This window comes from Phyllostomus hastatus, unplaced genomic scaffold, assembly GCF_019186645.2.
Source record: "Phyllostomus hastatus isolate PE091 unplaced genomic scaffold, TTU_PhHast_1.1 phas_contig_209, whole genome shotgun sequence".
Classification (NCBI taxonomy): Eukaryota; Metazoa; Chordata; class Mammalia; order Chiroptera; family Phyllostomidae; genus Phyllostomus; species Phyllostomus hastatus.
Window position 1 is genome coordinate 18,484,861 of NW_025333735.1, and position 19,434 is coordinate 18,504,294.

Sequence of the window (19,434 nt, forward strand, 5' to 3'; positions counted from 1 at the left end):
ATTAAATGGAATAGCCCATTTCCTGAAATAGACAATCATTCCATCTCATAATCTATATAACCTGTACTTGATTATCTCCTAATTACTGAATTACTTAGGTAATGTACAATGTGAAAAGATATAAAATATAAGATTTTCCTCCATTCACCCCAAGGATGGGTTATTCAGAAACAGTAAAATATATCTAAAGTAACAGAAATGTCTGTATATGTAGGCAAATAATTGAAAATAATTGCCTTTCCATTTCATGAATATGTGAAGTGACTAATTTTTAAATAATTTGTTTCCTTTGAACATCACCTAAGTTCTGAATTATCCAAGCAAATTATCTGCCTTTTAAATGGTTTTCCAGCCCCTTCTATAGTTCTAACTCCAGGTTCTTCATGTGCTTTTGAACCTGTTCTTGAGAAGTTTTCATAATAACTACAGTCATAATATTTTGGTCAACAATGGACCACATATACGATGGTGGTATGCCACACAGCCTAGGTGTGTAAGGTTATACCATTTAGGTTTGTGTAAGTGCACTCAACAATGTTTACACAGTGATACAGTTGCCTAACGATACATTTCTCAGAACATATCTGTTACTAAGCAGTGCATGACCACATACATCATTGTCACTAAGATCAATTCTGTTCTCTGGCTTAAAATAATAAAATATTGAATTGCTTTGGCACTGTGGATTAACCAAACTTGAACCACTAAATGATCCAAATTGGACCATCTGACAAGATTTCACTAAATATTAAATAGGACTTCTTTTCCAGCTCTTTAAATGTACACTTTAAAAAGCTCCAAACTAGGGGTCTGACATAAAGATTAGTCTTCATTACTATATTGAAAATGTAAGAATTCATTTTTCCCATGATATTATATACTCCAAATCCTTAAAGACTGGCACTATCACTTACTGATTTCATATGTTCTTTTTATCATGGAGTATAGCAAATCATATATGGAATGACTGATTTATACATTCATTCAAAACTTTGAGTGTCCATTCTTGCTAAGTACCATCAAATACATTGGTGAATGAAACACACATGGTCCATCCTCTCCTGGAACTAAAGGAGGATACAGACAATAAATTAAACAATCATAAATTGTATTAGGTATAAAGAAAGCACTGAATTAGGTACAGTGGTTAAAAAAAACTAATTAGGGGACAGAAAAGGCCATTCTGAGGAGACAACATTAAGTCCAGACTTAGGAGGATAAGGAGCCAGGTTCAGAAAGCACATACTGCCCTGGCTGGTGTGGCTCAGTGGATTGAGCACCGGACTGTGAACCAAAGGGTCGCCAATTGGATTCCCAGTCAGTGCACATGCCTGGGTTGCCTGCCAGGTCCCCAGTGGGGGCATGCAAGAGGCAACCACACATTGATGTTTCTCTCCCTTTCTTTCTCCCTCCCTTCCTCTCTAAAAATAAATAAATATAATCTTGAAAAAAAAAAGGGGGGGCATACTAGGTATAAGAATGAGCTGAAAAGCCTTGAACCAGGAAGAAATCAGCACATCAAAGAATGGAAGCAGCTTGTGCAGCTGTGGAAATGCATGACAGGGGCAGTGTAAATACATGGATGAAGGACCGTATCATGTAGGTGACCTTGCTGGCCAGGTCGATGAGTTTAGATTTTCTTTGGGTATAACAGGAAGCCACTGTAAAATTTTAAACTGGAGGCTGACATAAACTAATTAGTATTTTGAGAAAATCATCGTGGCTATTATGCAAATATATTAGAGAGAACAGTGGCAAAAGGAGAAATAGAGAAACCAGTTAGAAATTTATAGTAATAGTCTTGGCCAGAAATGATAGTGACCAAGGCTACAGAATGGCAGCAAAAATGAAGAGTTAGATAAGAGATATATTTATAGAAAGAAACAATAGCCTACTTAGGAATGGGTATCAGGAATGAGTGGGTATCAGGAATGGTTTCTGAGTTAGGCAACAAGGTGAATAGTAGTACGGTTTTTGACTAAGGTGAAAAGACAGGGAAGGTACAGGTAGATAAGAAGAACATCAATCAGTGGTTCTGTTTTGGACATTTAAAATTTAAAGAAGTCTATTGAGATACGCAAGCAGAAATGTCAAAAAGTGGTTAGATAAACAAAACTGGAACAGAGAATACATTAATGCTAGAAAAATAAACTAAGGTACTGAGGCTACAGACACTATAAGAATAGAGCACCTATTAGTTTAGTAACCTTCAAATTTCATGTGCATAGTTAAATGACACTTCACTCCCCCCACCTATGACATTTTGCATCAGTATGCCAAGGGAGAGGCAAAGGAAATCTGCATTTCTTACTAAGAACAAGAGTGATTGTGAAGCAGCTAATCCTCATACTACATTTTGAGAAACACTGATCTAGAGACAGAAGAAAACAAAGTCCAGAACTAATAACTGGGAAATTCCAAATTTAAACCCTGGGTAAAGGAAGATGAGTCTGTAGAGGATAATAAATAGGAACAGACAGACAGGAAAAACTGGACAGTAGGATACTCCAGAATTTTAGTATAAGAAGAGAGTGATAATCTGAATCAAACACCACTGGCAATAGAGAGAAAATTGACCAACAGATATCATAATAAAAGCACTGGTCACTTTGATAGGAAGGGACAGAGACAATGTATAGCATTTTATAGCATAAATGGGAAATGAGGAAGATGACAACTCAAATTTTGGCAATAAAGGGAAATAAAAATAAAAGGTACGGTAATTGGGAGAGGACAGAAAGTGTGTAAGAAGAAAGTTAGACTCCCTTTTTCATATGATACCTGTGATGTTTTACCAAAGTAACTACTTGAATTCTATTTTACATAATAAAGTTACTTCTTTAAAAAAAGAAAAAGGCCTTCCACTTCAAACTTTAAACATCCTACCTATGACCACACAGAATTTTCGTAGCAATTATATATAACATCCCTTTTCCCCCAAAACAGAGAACCAAAATTTCAAGTGTTTCCTCTCTCCACGAAAAAGTTATAAATGCTTCATCCTCAAGTTCTTATTGTTATTTACCCTTGCAAGATCCTCTATTTCAGAACTGAAGTTTGTTTCTCCTTCCATCATTTCTTCTTCTTCTAATGTTCGTTCATCATCAAAATCATGAACCAGCATGTCAGCTGATGGATCAAATTCATGGTCATCTGATGTTGCTGAACCCCCTGGTAAAGAATATTTTTTAAAATTTGGTAAATCAAATTAAGAGTATCTTATTAGTATTAATATAATGTGCATTATTTGAAGCTGGCTGTAAGTCATATAAAAGTACCCCCAAAAAGGCTATATAAACAACTATTATGTTTTCTGAAATTCTTGCTTTTACTCATAACCACCCCCATTCCCAATCTTCTCTAAAAGATGTAAAGGATTATTTTTTGCCTTGTCTTATCTCTAAACATAGTTACAAATGCAAAACTCAGAGATAGGAGGGTATACATTTAAACAATGTACAGCATTTAAGTAAAAAGGAGTGTAGTCTTCTAAAAATGAAATTTGAGTTGTAATGAATAAATGGTCTCATCAAAATAAGATGATCTTTTTTATAAGAAAGTCCATAATTCTTAATCATTTGATTGACATTTAACAGATTCAATGAGTATAAACCCCTATGGCCCCCAAGAAGGATATAAAGTCATGTGAAATATGTAGTCATCTGAATATATAGTCTAATGAAAATAAAGCTGCAAATATTATTCTTCTATTAGAACATCCATGAAAATTTATTCCAATATATAGGTAACTGTCCTTAACTTACTTAGATGGTTTTTACATGAAATAACCTAAAGATAAAATATAAAAGCAAAATGTATTAAAATTGCATACAGCACTCTTATGAAAGGCATTAAAAATAACCTAGTAGGTAACTGGTATGTAAGGTAATCTATTTTTACCCTAATAAGTAGGGAATACTACTGTACTCAATAGGTTAAGCCTTGTAACAGCAGACTGCAAATGCTGGGTATACATATCTAGCCCCATACCTGGCTATTGTCAAACATGCACATAAGTTTGCAAAAGTGCTGTTTACTAATAAACAAATGAGTTATTTAACATTAAAAATCAATTTAAATTGTTAAAAGTTTTATTAACTAGATGCACATACTCTTCCATTTCCCTCCAGTAAATACGTGAATCAATAAGTGAAACAAAGCAATACAGACACTGATTTGTTGAAATGCAGGCTACAAGGGATAAGGAAATGCTAAATGCTCCAGGTTCTTGTCACCTCCCACAATTTTTAGAATAAGAACCATTTTTTGAGTGCTTACTATGTGCCAAATACTGTACTATGCTCAAGCACTTCACATATATTATTTCATTTAATCTTCATACAATCCTATGAAAAACAAAAAGAAAAACCTGAGGCTCAGAGAGTTAAGTAGCTTCTTTAAACTCATAGAGCCAGTAGGTGACAAGGAAGGAAATTGAATCCTGGGCCTGCTAATTCCAATGCCTGTGCTTTTTAATGCACTCTAAGCCTCCTGTAAGTCACAGCCTCAAAAACAGTAGATATGCTGCTTCAAAGAATACTTGAAGGGAGCCTATGTTTACTATGATGAGTGAATACCAAGTCATGTCAGATGGCAAAGCACTTAGAGGTCATTGTACCCTCTGAGGAACATAATAAAATACTGATATTAAACATAAAATAACTAAATATTTAATTGCTTAATCAGGTATCATCCTACAGTATAGTAAAAAAGAGTTAACAAATTTATCAAAGTTTTAGAATGATTCACAAAATAAAAACATAAACATTTAGGAAAGTATATTATCTTAATTTCTTTTAGAAATTAAAAAAATCATGGCATAATTTTAGTAGGACATTTCAGTACTGGATGAGGGACTTGCACAGTTTGAGAACCACTAATTTAATTGTAGCTTTTTTGTCCCAATCATTATCCCTTCTTTCTGAGTTTTTAATGGAAACGTTCCAAAAACTTTTCAGTTCACCTAGCAATCTTCTGAAACACTTAGTCAATAAGTATATATTCCTATAGATGACACTATACTTTTCTTCTCCCTTATATGCATAAATATCCTTAAAAACCTCACAGAACCAGTTTGTATACTATTATCCTAATCATAATATAATTCCTAGTAGATGCAAATATTGTCAAAATAACTATGCTTAATTCATAACTACTTACCCTTTTACAAACTTAAAAAAAAAATCAAGCTCATATGAGTATACAGACCAGATCATGAGTGTTATGTAACTTACCTGAAGTCCTCCATTCTTTTGTCATTATATTCAAAACCTTGCCACTTCCTCCTCCCACATAAGATAATGTGGATGAACCTTTTCTCCCTTCTTACTCCAATTCCTTTCCCCACATATGCACTGTACTTATTTAAAAATAAACTTTCAATTTTTCCTTGCTTTAATTTGACTTGTTATATTTGACTTCTTTTTACCTTGTTCTTTGGGACCAAATAATCATCCTATTCCTTTTTGTTAATTGCTAAGGCCCATCATTAGACTTTCTCCTAGGGAATGAAAGTCTCAAAAATAAATTGTTAGGTGTAGGGAGTCTGGTGCTTTGTGTAAGTAAATATGTTTCAGAGTTAAAGCCAGTATCAGTGTTTTGTCATAAAATAACATACTACTGCAAAATTACTAAAAGGTACCTTACATTACTTCAAACATTCAAAAGATTAATTCAGTTTATAATGTATCATGTGCACTTATTAAATTATTTTATTACCTCCCTTCCCTAAATCCCCACCTCTAACGGCTACTAATCTTATAGGTTAAACTCTGTATTGTACCTTCACATTGGTTTACATTGGTGGAGTCTACAGACAAACCACTTAACTTGTGACCGTTATTCCTAAAATAAATTCCAAAGTGCTGATGTTACAAAGGACACAACCTTTCACCAATGGACCAAACATTTTTTTACATGATGCCTCTATTCTTAATTTTTTCCAACTTGCATAACTGCCTAATATCAGTATTACTTATAAGAACAACAAACATTCCCTTGGGTAAAAGCCTGATATAACACTATCTCAAAAGATCTTCCTTAGTCTGAAGAAAGGAAAGAAAGGAAAGAAAGGAAAGAAAGGAAAGAAAGGAAAGAAAGAAAGAAAGAAAGAGAAAGAAAGAGAAAGAAAGAGAAAGAGAAAGAAAGAAAGAAAGAAAGAAAGAAAGAAAGAAAGAAAGAAAGAAAGAAAGAAAGAAACCCGAAGATTCAATCTGTTTGTACAAGAATTCAGCAAGTAGAGCATCAAAGACATTTGTATTCTTCAAGCTCTACTATTCTTCCAGTTCAGCCTTAACCGATTCAAAAGCAATGGGAACTGAGGAATTGGAGAAATTTTTATGTACCTATGTATTACCTGATGAATGTCTCAAAGGTTCATAGAATATCTAAAACTCAAGTCTACTTGCAGTGCCCCAACATTAACAAAAACCATCTAGAACCTATTTTTTCAATAAAAATGATTTCTATGTTTGAAAGAAAAATAAATTAAACAAGGATACAATATTCTAGTATTTATCTGAGGTCAGACTCCTTTCAATTTCAACCATCCAGAGCATACTTGTAAACCAGGAAGTTGATATAAATGTAACAAAATCAACTGTTTAGAAGAAATCTGGAGCTTTCTAGTTGCACCCCACCCCCCCGCCACCACTTCATGCATTATTTATACTACACAGAGTACAATAATACGTGTTCATGAAAAGAATCCTCACCCATTAAAAAAAGCCTAACATTACATTAAGCATTTTTATAAACTTACTTTCTAAAATATAAGCACAGAAAGGTGACTGCTTCACTTATCTGGAACACTCGGTAATACAGCATAACTAAATGTAAGATGTTTTCAAATAAAATATTACAATGCCTCAGAGGGCTCCCTTTCTCTCTCTTCTTTAGCTGTATTAGGCTGCTCCTTAATCCGAGTACTTCATTACAGAAGGCAGTACTCTCTCTTGGTCAGGTCCCAGGGCACTGAGTCAGAAAGACTGGCACCAAACTTTCTTGACTGCTATTTAGCTCCAATCAATAGTTGCCATACAGAAATGCTGTACCCAGTGGAGCTAGAACCTCTGATTGATCATGAGAAGCCTAAATCCAGGTTTTTATATAAAATATTCACATTTTTAAAGATCACTACTATCCTGGCCAAACAAAATCATACTTATGTGTGGCCTAGATTTGGTCCAATGATCACAACCTCTATCTTAGGAAAAAATGAATTTGTACCGTATTTGAAGAAGACAAAAATCCAAAGATATATGGCCAGAGGATAAAAACTGGTCCTATTCAAATATAAAAATAACTTGCTTAACTTACAACATTAAATATTCATTTGTTGAATGTTTTCATTATTTTATTTTCCTTTCTCCACTAAATGTTTTAACGATTTTTCTCTCAAATAAAATACTTTAAATTTCCTATACAAGCAAATATTTCTAAGCAGTTAGTAATTCCTTTTTTAAAAGTATACTTCATATATAGTTCAAATCAAATAGCAATTAAAAACTATAAGAAATACACGTGGAAATTCATTTAAAAAAAGAGAGAGAACCCACAAAGAGTCACGAGGTTGAACTCACAGCAGCCTCACCTGTACTTTCATGGGCAGTCAAATATTTCATCCATTTCTTTTTCCCCAGAGAAAAGAAGCATTCAGAAGAAAGGCAAGTCAGATGATAGTCTAACTCCTCTAGCCTTTATGCAACTAATAGGACAAATGTTAATCAAATACAGATTATAAAAAATATAGAAAATACTTACCTGGACTTGAAGACTCAACAGATGGCTAAGAAGGGGAGAAAAGAAGAAAAATTAGCATTTTCATGAAGTAATCTTTACAAATTATACAGGAATTATTCAATGACTAATATGACACCAAAAACTACAATAAGTTTGAATGTCTGAATTGCCTAAGACAAATGAAAACTTCCCATATGATCCTTCCTCCGATATCCTATTTAAACATAATAGGAAAATTCAAAACACTTCTGAATCTAGGGAAAAAAGACAATAATATGGAATTGACTCATTTTAAAGGCAAATGAATCTCATAATATGTGGTTTCAGAGAGATTTAGATCTTGACATTTTCTGAAATATTCCCTCCTATCAATATAGGAAAACTTTGCAAAAGATTTGCTATCAAACTAATCTACAGCTTAAAATATGTGTGAGAATGGAGGCAGGCACAATTTAAGACATTATTTTAACTCAAAATTGTATTGCAAGCAAGCAGAAGGAAAAATTAAATTGTTACTTAAGTACCAAACAGTTCATAAGGTTAACTTTACTAATAAACAACATACTTATAAATTATCACAAAATTAGCAACCTTTCATACTAAGTCTATAGAGATTAAATCACAAAGACTTGAAATTATAATGTTTCTTCTACTGTACCATTCTACCTCTCATAAATTTAACCATATATTTATGGAAAAATGTAAAGATGGAATTGTTAGCAACTTATTTTAGTAATTTCACCACTTAAGAGTTTGTGGCTGTTTCATCTAATTCAATTAAAACCAAGTCATCTACAAATATAAACTCCTATAAAAAAGTCCATAACAATCTCAAAAAATGCTTAAAATGATATAAACTTGGTAACTAAAACCTTGCCTATCCACTCAGATCTAAATATTTAGTGCCCAACAGAAATCAGAGACACTAGAAGACCAAAAGCACCAGCAAAGAGAGAGAGGGATATTACTGTAGTATTTTTCCTTCTTTTTCCCCAAGTAATGGCACAGAGAGGCAAGAACAAAAAAAAGTAAGGAATGTGCCCAACACTTCAAAAGGTAGGCATCTAAGACAAATTACTATAAGGTGTTAAAACTCCACTTTGAAAACTGTCCACATTATGCTATTGTAGTAAGTATACACTCCAAATTCCACGTGGTGACTTAGGTTCTTTTGAGACACACTTTTACAAGGGTCCTATGTTTTTTTCTTTTAATTCTTACAAGAGAATGGTTCTTGCCTATAGTATTGTCTTGTTCTAACAAAAAACTGACAATTTAATATTGTATATTTTCAAGTGTCACCATCTTTATTTAAGTTACTTTGCCACAATGATCAAGAGTGCTATGCTTTAATTCAGTTCCTCTCATGGGAAGCTGAAGAGTAGGGTGAGAGACCAGAATAATGTAACCATAAAAAACAGTTTCTAGTTTGCTTAACTTCTTTCAGGCAGAGCTGCACATTTCTGAGTGAAAATAAATTTACCCACCACACAAATTATTGTAAGCAAATCAATTATTTTAAAAAATTCATATTTGATTTCATGTAATTATATTTTACTTCCCAAGTTTAAGCGCAACCCTTGTCCAAGGCCACAGCAATGCTCAAAACTATCTTCATCTGGTCCCAGGTTCACTATCCACTGAGTAGCTTGATACCGCTGTTTTGTCCTTTTTAGTAAACTTTTGTTTGCATGAAATATAAAAGAATAACCAGTATTTCTTTCAACTTAGTAGTTTAAAAGAAATGGTTCTTGGAGCATTTTTTTTCATATTTCTAAGATGCTATTTTTTAAAAAATGTATTGTTTATTCTATTATAGTTGTTCCAATTTCTTTTTTCCCCTTTTTGCCCCCCTCCACCCACACCACTCCCCTTGCCCACAGTAAATCCCCTCTCCATTGTCCATGTCCATGGGTCATTCATACATGTTCTTTGACTAGTCCCTTCCCCTTCCTTCCACCATTACTTCCTCCCTCCTCCCCTCCTACAGCTGTCAGTCTGTTCCATGTTTCCATGTCTCTGGTTCTATTTTTCTTGTTAGTTTATTGTGTTCATTAGATTCCAGTTACAACTGAGGTCATTGGTATTTGTCTTTTACTGACTGGCCTATTTCACTTAGCATAATATTCTCCAGTTCCATCCATGCTGTCGTAAAAGGTAAGACTCCTTTCTTTCTGCTGTGTAGTATTCCATTGTGTAAATGTACCCCAGTTTTTTGATCCACTCATCCACTGATGGGCATCCAGGCTATTTCCAGCCCTTGGCTATTATAAGTAGTGCTGCTATGAACATAGGGAGGGATGCATAAGTTCTTTTGAGTTGGTGACACTAACCAATGTCACTTGAATAAATTTAACTTTAAAAAGAAATAAATGATGACTGATCATTAAATCAATCAACCAACCAATAATAGGGAGCTTATGAAAAATGGATGTTTGAAAACAGCTTGTACTGTAAACCACAACCAACAAAAAAATGAGAATTCTTCAAATATATGAGTTCAGTATCATTGAAGGCATTTTTTTAAGTATTTAAAATAGCAAAACTAGCTTATATTTATATAGGACTACTTAATTGCAAATGCATAAAGTTACTTGATCATAACCATAAACCTTCCCCGCCTACATCATTTTATACATTAGCAAACTCAGGGAGATAAAGTGACTTGATCAAGGTTCCACTGCAGGTGAAGGAGGTAGAATTAAAGCCTAGGGCCTGGTTCCTTCTTCACCTCCCAAGCAAACAACTACGTAAAAAAGTTGCTCTTCATTTCCTTTCTCCTTTACCCTTACTTTTTCTTTTAAAAATGGTTTTCATCTGTTCAAAGAAGGTTTAAAATGTGACTTCAAGTTGCCACTTGTCATATACTATCTATGTCTCCTTGGGAACTGGGATCTCTTAACAATACCCTCCAGGAAAATTGTCACATCTACCATTAATAACCAGAGTAAACCAGCAAGAGAGAAGGAGGGGGAAAAAAATAAAACTAAAGCCATATAGCCCTGGCTGGTGTAGCTTCATTGGTGGGAGCACCATCTGGGAAACTGAAAAGTTGACAGTTCAATTCAGGTCAGGGCACATGCCTAGGTTGCAGGTTAGGGGTTCCTGGTTGGGGTGCATAAGAAAGGCAACTGATAAGATATTTCCTCTCACATCAACGTTTCTCTATCTCTCTCTCTCCCTTCTTCCCCTCTCTCAAAAATCAGTAAGTTATGTCTTCAGGTAAGGATTAAAAAAGATATAAAACAAAACAAAAGCCACACACGTACTCATAACTATCTATTTTTAGTAAAAGTTCAAACTATAAAATGTAAGCAGTAAAGATTTTACATTGGAGATTAAAATATATTTTAAATGCACTCATGCCCTGGCTGGATGGCTCAGCTGGCTGGAGCATTGTCCAGTACACCGAAAGGCTGTGGGTTCGATCCCAGGTCAGGCACAGGTGGGAAGCAACCATCAATGTTTCTCTCTCACATTGATGTTTCTAGTTTTCTCTCCCACTTCCTCTGTCTAAAATCAATAAATATAACCCTGGGTGAGGAATATGTGTGTGTGTGTGTGTGTGTGTGTGTGTGTGTATAATGCATTCATACATTACTGGTAGAAATGGGAGTTAACTGCTCTGGATATAATTTTGCCAAAATAAACTTATCCTATTGATATGCCTAATAAAGAACACCAAGATGTTCTATACCACAAGATGTCTACTACCACAAAGTTGTTCATAGCCAAAAGTTTGGAAAAAACTTTAATGTCCATCATTTAATTAGTTAGAAATGGAAATACAGTTCTTCCAAGCAATAGAATACTATTAATCCAATTAATCCATTAAAAAGAATGACACAGATCTATTTGTACTGACTAGGGAAAAATACATATACACACACATATACATACATATGCATACATGTATATATGTATATAGAGACAGACAAATGTGTCAAGGAAGGGAGCACACTGGACTAGAATATACATACAAAATTTTCCCCCAAAAGAATACATAAGAATCTGTTAAGAATAGTTACCAGTAGGGAATGGGTTGGGGAGAAAAAGCTTTTTTCATTTTATACCTTTCTGTACTGTTGGAATTTCTAACTACTTGCAAGCATTCTCACTGGCCCATAACTCCTTCCTAGCTTACTAAGGGTTACTAAGCCCCAAGAATTCAGAAGCCTAGGTTCCAGTCTTAATTGTGCAGAGACTAACTAACTGCACGACCTAAGACAAATTACATAAACTCTTTGTTTAGTTTCATTTTCTCTCTAAGATTTAAATTTCTTCCAGCTCAAATTCCTTTGAGATCAAAGTTCTTTACTTTTATTATGGATTTCTCAGAAGACATAACACTGCTAAGGAATACTTGGTATGTTAACAGACTCTTCTAAATTTATTTTTTTTAATCTAGGGCTATTGGGAAAAGAGAATCTCAATTTGTAAAAGCTTTCTGGGGGGTGCAACTTGATGAATTTCACATCCACATAACCATAATTATAACAGTCATTCTTCCAAGCCATAGAATAAGTCAAACAGAATGGGTCCCAAGCAAAGAATGGTTCTTGAACAGTTTAATCACTGCAATGAATTTTGAAACTATTTGCAAATCTTTTGAAAAGTACAGGGACTCAACCTGACCTTCACGCAAGAAATTTCTATGCAGCTAATTACTTTTCATAAAGACACGCTGAAGTTTCAATGGCAACATTTTTTTCCCAAATTATTTGGGAAACTGATTAGTCTCACAAGAATTCTCTAGAACTCAGTCACTTCTATATTCCCCACCAATCTTTCCTACCTGATCAAGTGCTTTATTACTTCTTCTGAATTACGCTTTTTAAGGAATCTCATGCGTTGGTGTTCTTGATTACTTTAGGTAAATCCCTACTAGCTCTGAAGTATAAATACTAAAAAAAAAATTGTATTACCAGTATACAGAATTATTTAAGACCTAAATTCATTGTAGTGAAACAAGTTTTGTTTAGAGTAGAAATTAATACTATCAAGAAGAGCAGTTAAGATGATTCCATTTCCTTAAAAAGCAAAGTCCAAATAGTCTCAAAAAAGTACTAATATATTTTTTAAAAAAATAAGTGGATAGATATGACAGTGCATAAACAGATTAAAACAGATTATGCATCATTTTGAAAATATTAGAATACTTAAAACAGAGAAAAGGAAGTCCATTAAATTTTCTTCTCTCTATGTAACAGAATTATAGCCTAGGTGAAAAGATAGGTCTTGTGTTATGCTGTGGCTTATTTTTTTCCCTTGAGAAAAAGTCCCTTATGTCTTTACAAACTCTGAAATAAAAGGCAAATTGTTACTTCCCAAAGGCCCCTACACCATGTTCCTTATAAAACCCAAAGGACCAACTATTTCTTCTTTCTTTCTCAATGCTTTTATAAAACTGTGACTACTCTGTAATTTTCTTCCTTTAAGTGTGACTAGAAGAGCCTCCCTTTAGAAGTCTGATAAATAACTTTAAGGGATAATAATAAGAAATATTACCAAAATGCATTTAAAAAGGGAAAATATACCCCTTCTAAGTATATTAAATATGCTTTCAATGTTATCACAATTTGAAGAACCATTGAATGCATAGGTCATAATTGAGATGATCAGACCAAGTATGAAAAATGGGTATATTCTATTTACATCTAAAGTAAATTTGTATTAGAGAATTAAATATTTCTGGAAAAAAAAAAAAAAGAAAACTAACAAGGCCAGGGTCATTCTCCTATGTAAGAAATAACAACAAAAAAACCCCTAGAAGCATAATACCTACACTTTTCTCTGGAGACATGCTTCTTCAATAACTGGTTTCTCCTCAGATTTATTGAATAGATACATATTGTTGCTATGCACTTACTATTATTTCACCAGTTAACTTCAATCCTCAGATCTACTCAATCAAGTGTATAATAGCCAGCATTTGGAATCATTTACCACATGCATCATAAAGAATGAATATCCTGAAAGTTCACACAAAAGCAAGTAAAAGCATTTTATAAACCAAGCATTCTTTCTTCATCTAATTTTTTAAATGACCAGTCTCTAAAATCATCTTAATTATTAAAATGTTGAAATGAAAAAATTACAAATTAAATTTACCTTTCACCTCTTCACCTGTTTTAGACACAGATGAAGGTTCTTCTTCCAAATTCACTAACTATACAAAAAAACCCCAAAACTCATCTACAAGTAATTGAAGAATATAAAAGATGAATTTTTGAAAGACACCAGGTCACTGCCCTGATCAGTATGGCTCAGCTGGTCAGCTGGTTGGGCATCCTGCAAAGCTAAATGTCGCTGGCTGGATTCCGGTTAGGGCACATGCCTGGGTTGTGGATTCAGTCCCTGTTCAGGACACGTATGGGAGGCAACCAATTGGATGTTTCTCTCCCTCTCTTTGCTTCCCTTCCCCTCTAAATATAATAATAAAATAAACAAAATATTTTTAAATAAGATTACCAGGTCACTAAAATGCACTGAAAACAAAATTCAGAATTTTTCTTCTTGAAATTGAACCATGTATGTGTTCCTACAGGAGAGTTCCATTCTCCAAGCAATGCAATTTTTAAGAAAACTAAAATAAGCACTTGATAATATTGAGAAGTGACTAGTAACAAAATATTGCTTTTCTTCTCTTACATTAATGCAACCATCTTTAATTTCTAAAACAAGAAATAAAATGTTAATATACTTCCATTTATATGTTAAGTTTTCAGTGTGCTGGGCAGTTACAATTTTTGGGTGAGGTTTTTTAAACTTAAATTTCACAATATATTCATACATTAAGCTATTTTCCTTCAATAATATCTTGCGTTAAAATATGACAGAACTTAAAGCTCAAGCCTATGCCAGGCAGCACACTGCTGCTTATCCAATGGATATTCACTGAAAGGTTTATCAGCTATGTACTATTTGATCAAATATATGTAAAGCCAGCTATATACATCACCTCCCCTCTCTTACATACGAAGGGGAAAAAAACACTTAAGATTCTCCAGGACTAAAATTCTTTCAGCTAGGTATAATAAATCCAGTCACATTTCAGTAAATACAAAGAACTGTTTTCTCCAATTCATGTGAAAATATCATTTTTTAACCACAAAGAGCAAAGAAATAAAAATCATCTCCACTCAACAGGTAAATGAAGAAGTCTCCAAAACTATTTTCCACAATTTAATCTTGTTTCTGTATCCTCAAGGTTTAGATATTACGGATTTGATGAAAGTACTCACCATTGACTTCATTTAGCAAATAAGACAGACAAAAATTGGGGGCTGATGGTTAAAAGAATCACCTACTCCTGAATCTGTTTTTTCGGTGCCTCTGACACTATGAAAATAGTAATTCACACAAGAGAAATTTCTTATCAGTCATTAAGAGTGACTTTACTCAAAGAAAACATAAAAATCTAAAAATATCACCTCTTGAACTCCAAAAGGTAATTAACAAAATTCTTCCGAGGGTAAGAAAAAAAGTTTTTTTAAAAAATCGAATGTTTATGGTTTAAATCAGAGGCAAAAATTTTAATCTCCAGTTTATATAGTAAGTTAAAATTAAGCAAACATTGCTGTTGCCCACCAATCTGAGGCCCAAACATGTAAAATAAATTGAAGAAAGGGGTTTTGGGATTTCGCTTAATTAAAAAAAAGGGAGAAAAAAATCTTCCACAAGGTAGAAAAAAAATTAGAAGGATAGAGTAGATTTGGAACGGGGCGGGGGTAGAGGGCAAATGCCGGGGACGTCAGAGAGCGGAAGGTATAAAGCAACTCCGCTGAAATAAAAGGAAAGAAAAGGTTCTACCTCGGGGCAGGGGATGGAACACTTTGGAGCAACGAGGAAACTCCCCCAACCTAGAGGGCTGGATTGCGAAATGCCAGGTTCCTTTTCCAAGCTCGTTTTATCACCAGCAGGAAAATTACAGAGTTAATCTTAAGGCCGTCCAGCCTCAAGTTTTCCCCACCAACACAGACTAGATGTCAGTAGCAAACGGGTGGGGGGTGACGTGAAAAGGCGAAAGGGCGCAACAGCATCTTGGTTAAGGAGGGAAGAAACTTCGCAAGAAGAGGAAGCAGCAGCTCCTCTCTCGGCCCTCGCACCGGCCCAGCGAAGTTGCGCCACAGACGCCCCTGCTCAGTGGGCGCCCCCACCCTGTCCCTCTCCGCACGGAGTCCTGCGCAGCACTAGACCCTTCAAACTGTCCCCGAAGTCCAACGGCACGTCCACTCCCTCTCACCCCGCGCGCCCATCCCAACTAAGTTCCAAGAAAAGCTTCCGCCCAGAGCGCGGCCTGTTCCGGACAACAGGTGGGCAGTGGAGCCGACAGGTCTGGGCCTCTCCTAGCCAGGCCCACTCCACTCCACCCCGGCCAGGGCCCAGGGGTGCCCGGCTCCGGGACAGGGAGGGGGAGCTCACTCCCTTACCTCCGCCATATTTGCCGTACTGACGGGTCACATCTCCGCGGCGGCCGCAGATGGGTCACGGCCAGAACCCGGATGTGAGACTCGGCAACGGGACTCCTGTCGCCGCAGCTGCCGCCTCTCGAATCCCGCCGTCTCTGCCTCGGCGGGAACGCGCAGGAGCCACCCGAGCGCGCCCACCACGCCCCACTCCGCCCCCTCGCGGCGACGCGACGAGGCCACGACCGGCTGAGGCTGAGTGGAGGGAAAAGGCCGGCCTGCACAGCCAGAGCAGGGCTGGCGCCGGCCGCAGCAACCCTCCCGGGTGCTCCGCAAAGGGGGCGGAGTCAAGGTGGGTGTGGAGGGAGGTGGCATCTCCGCAAGGGGCGCCTCCCCTACCCTAGCGGATCCGAGCACAGGAGTCCAGCCAAGAAAGGGCTCTCGAGACCAGAGGAGTCAAGGAAGGGTGCCAAATGAACCCCATCTGGCATTCACATCGATGGGGAAAAGATACATTATATTTTACATGTAGGCCTTTTTCGAAGTATAGTTGCTGGAAAACGGATGTTGCTGTGCGCTTCGAAAGCGGTTATCCCTAGACAAATATTCACCAGTTGATTCGCGACAGGAAATGTAAAATTCAGTATTTCAAAATTTTAGCGGTCTGGGCAGAGGTTAAGTAAAGGATTGTGCTACATAGCCCGTCATCCTCCTATCTCACTGGATTTTCCTTACATACCTTCTGAGATGCCAGTAGCAATCTAAGTGTGCAACGGTTGAATTTGCACTAGAAAACATTTTAAAATGTGAAATATTGAAAAGCCACTCCTTGGACATAATCTCTGACTTAACTGCATGGAGGAGAGAAATTGCTTTTATTTGCGAAGCCTGAAAGGACTGCAGGCTTTCAAATAAATTTGAAAGTTTATTGCAATGTATTGGCCTAGAACTGTCAATGGACCTTAATGCCAACTCTGAAGATAGCCAGAGCCGATGACTGCAAAAGAACCAATATGTTTCACTTCCATTACTCAGGCAGATACTGGCTAATACCAAGGTAATATTAAAACGTGCATGAACATATATTTTATTAAACCAGCAGTTTAAAAGTCTCATTTCAAAAAGACAGTTTTTCTTCCCCAAATATTCAAGGGTTCCTCAATTCAATTTTTAAAATGACTACCAAAATCAACCAGTTAAGTATGAAAATTATTCATTCCCTCCAAAAAATGTAATACCAGCACTACAATATGTGGCATAAGTGTGCACACATAAAATGTTTTTTAAGTTAACACTTAACTTAGAATGCAATATGAGGGAGGCTGTTTTCTTATGGTATTTGTATTCCCTTAAAATTCTAGACTCTGTTTAGCAGTTTCATATTTTTCAAGATTCAACATTACTTGAAATTCTTATGTCCAATAATAATTTGTGCATTTATAGGTATATGAAGTAGCTTCTAAGTGAAAGGACATTACCTGGTAATTTGACAGGAAAAGAGTCCACAGACAGTCTGTAAACCAATTAAACATAAACATCTGATGCACATTTTCTACTGAAAGAAAAGCAAGGGAAAGAAGAGAAAGGAAAACTTTAAGGTTCCCAAATCTACAAACAATTTTTACCATTAACTGTACTGTACAGTATTTTCATTTTATTTTTTAGAATACTTATATAAAAATGTTTTTCAGGATTCCTTAGGGGGATAAATATTTTTGCATGTATATAGTTTCTAAGTTACCCTGTTGAATTTCCTTAGTCCTTAGCACTTGAAATAAAAATGGCTTTTTCACATAATTTTTCACTTTGAGATGCTTGATGGAAGCAGCTAAAGGCAAAGAATACTGGATGTGCATAGAGTTGAGGTGGGTAAAGATAAAAATAATAAGGGGCCTTGAGGTAGAAACTCAGGCTTTATAATACCATGGGGATAAAGGGGGATTTTCCATTTAAATACGAAAGCTAATATATGAAATTTATGTAGCTGGTTACCAAAAGGAAAGTTTTAAGTTGTTGTCAAAAAAAGCAAGGTACAGGAATAGTTTGCTTGCTTAAACCCATTTAATCTCAGATTCTCCAGTTAAACCTTCAACAAAAATCCCAGCTGTGATAAAGAGCTGGGACTACAACCTCCTAAATTACTGAATGACTTCAGAAATTGTCAGGAAAATTGAGGTCTGAGAAATACCGTATTCTGCTGTGTATAATATGCAGGTTTGCCCAAATTTTTTAGGGAAAAAATAAGGATGCATATTACACATAGGCATAATAAACCCATGTATAATGCGCACAAAATGTGGGTGCGCATTATACACACCAAAACACAGCACTTGAATGAGTATCCATGTTACTGATAAATAACCTTTAAGTTTATTAATATTGTGTATTAATTTACTAATTTTAATTGGCATTATGGTATAGGGGAGAAAATCTTGTCTACACTTTTCTCCTTCCTATTTTTATAAAGATGGGTTCCATGTTTTTTTTTTAGGTTCAAAGATTGTGAAAATAAAGAGAAACAGCTCCAATATTGTAAGTCATCAGTAACACATGACTACTGAATTTAGTACAGTTCTCTCATTTTATTCTAGTGATACACTTATGTTTACACATTTTAGGAGGTGCCTTAAAGAAAGTAAAATCTTTTTCAAAACTCTTGCTAACCTCTTCAGTATCAAATATGTAAAAATTAAGGGTTCATTAGGCATAGAATCTTAGTGTTGGATGGGACTTTAGAAGTATTTAGTCAATTTCTCCTTTATTTAGGTAGGAATCTCTCACTATGTTTCCCCACTTACTACCAAGCTTTTCTGCCTATGTTTAAACACCTCCAATGACTCACTGTGCCATAAAGAAGCTTCTTAAAAAAGAAAAAAGAAAGTAAGAAAAGAAAAGCTCTGCTCTGACAGTCGTGGCTCAGTTGATTGAGCATTGGTCCATGACCTAGAAGGTCACCGGTTCAATTCCCAGTCAGGGCACATGCCTGGGTTTCAGGTTTGGCAGTCACTGGAGCACCTGAGGGGCAACCAATTGGTGTTTCTCACATTGATATTTCTCTCCCTTTCTTTCCCCCTCCCTTTCCCTCTAAATAAATAAATAAATAAATAATAATTTTAAAAAATATAAACAAGTTTTTAAAAGCTCTAATTTTTGGACCATTCTTTTTAGTAAACCAGTATCTACCTCCTCATTATTTCTATCCATTACCCTGAGTTCTTTCGATTAATACAACAGATGTTTCCTTTATATTTAAATACAAACAGTCAATATTTACTCGTATATTTGG

General features: G+C 35.5%; 1 protein-coding gene across 13 annotated transcripts in view; it reads right to left on the reverse strand.

Annotated features, from left to right (window-relative positions):
- MIER1 (MIER1 transcriptional regulator) overlaps nucleotides 1-19,434 on the reverse strand; it is a 56,834-nt gene that overhangs the window by 34,693 nt on the left and 2,707 nt on the right. For 2 of the 13 annotated variants that reach the window (XM_045835365.1, XM_045835363.1), the window contains 4 exons: nucleotides 17,627-17,700; nucleotides 7,762-7,786; nucleotides 7,592-7,628; nucleotides 3,026-3,171 (listed from right to left, as the gene is read on the reverse strand). In XM_045835365.1, the coding sequence (XP_045691321.1) occupies nucleotides 3,026-3,171; nucleotides 7,592-7,628; nucleotides 7,762-7,786; nucleotides 17,627-17,700 (282 nt within the window). Of the gene's footprint in view, nucleotides 1-3,025; nucleotides 3,172-7,591; nucleotides 7,629-7,761; nucleotides 7,787-16,172; nucleotides 16,454-17,626; nucleotides 17,717-18,205; nucleotides 18,272-19,434 lie in introns of those variants that run through there. The other 11 variants (XM_045835369.1, XM_045835370.1, XM_045835367.1 and 8 more) reach the window with 9 other exon arrangements.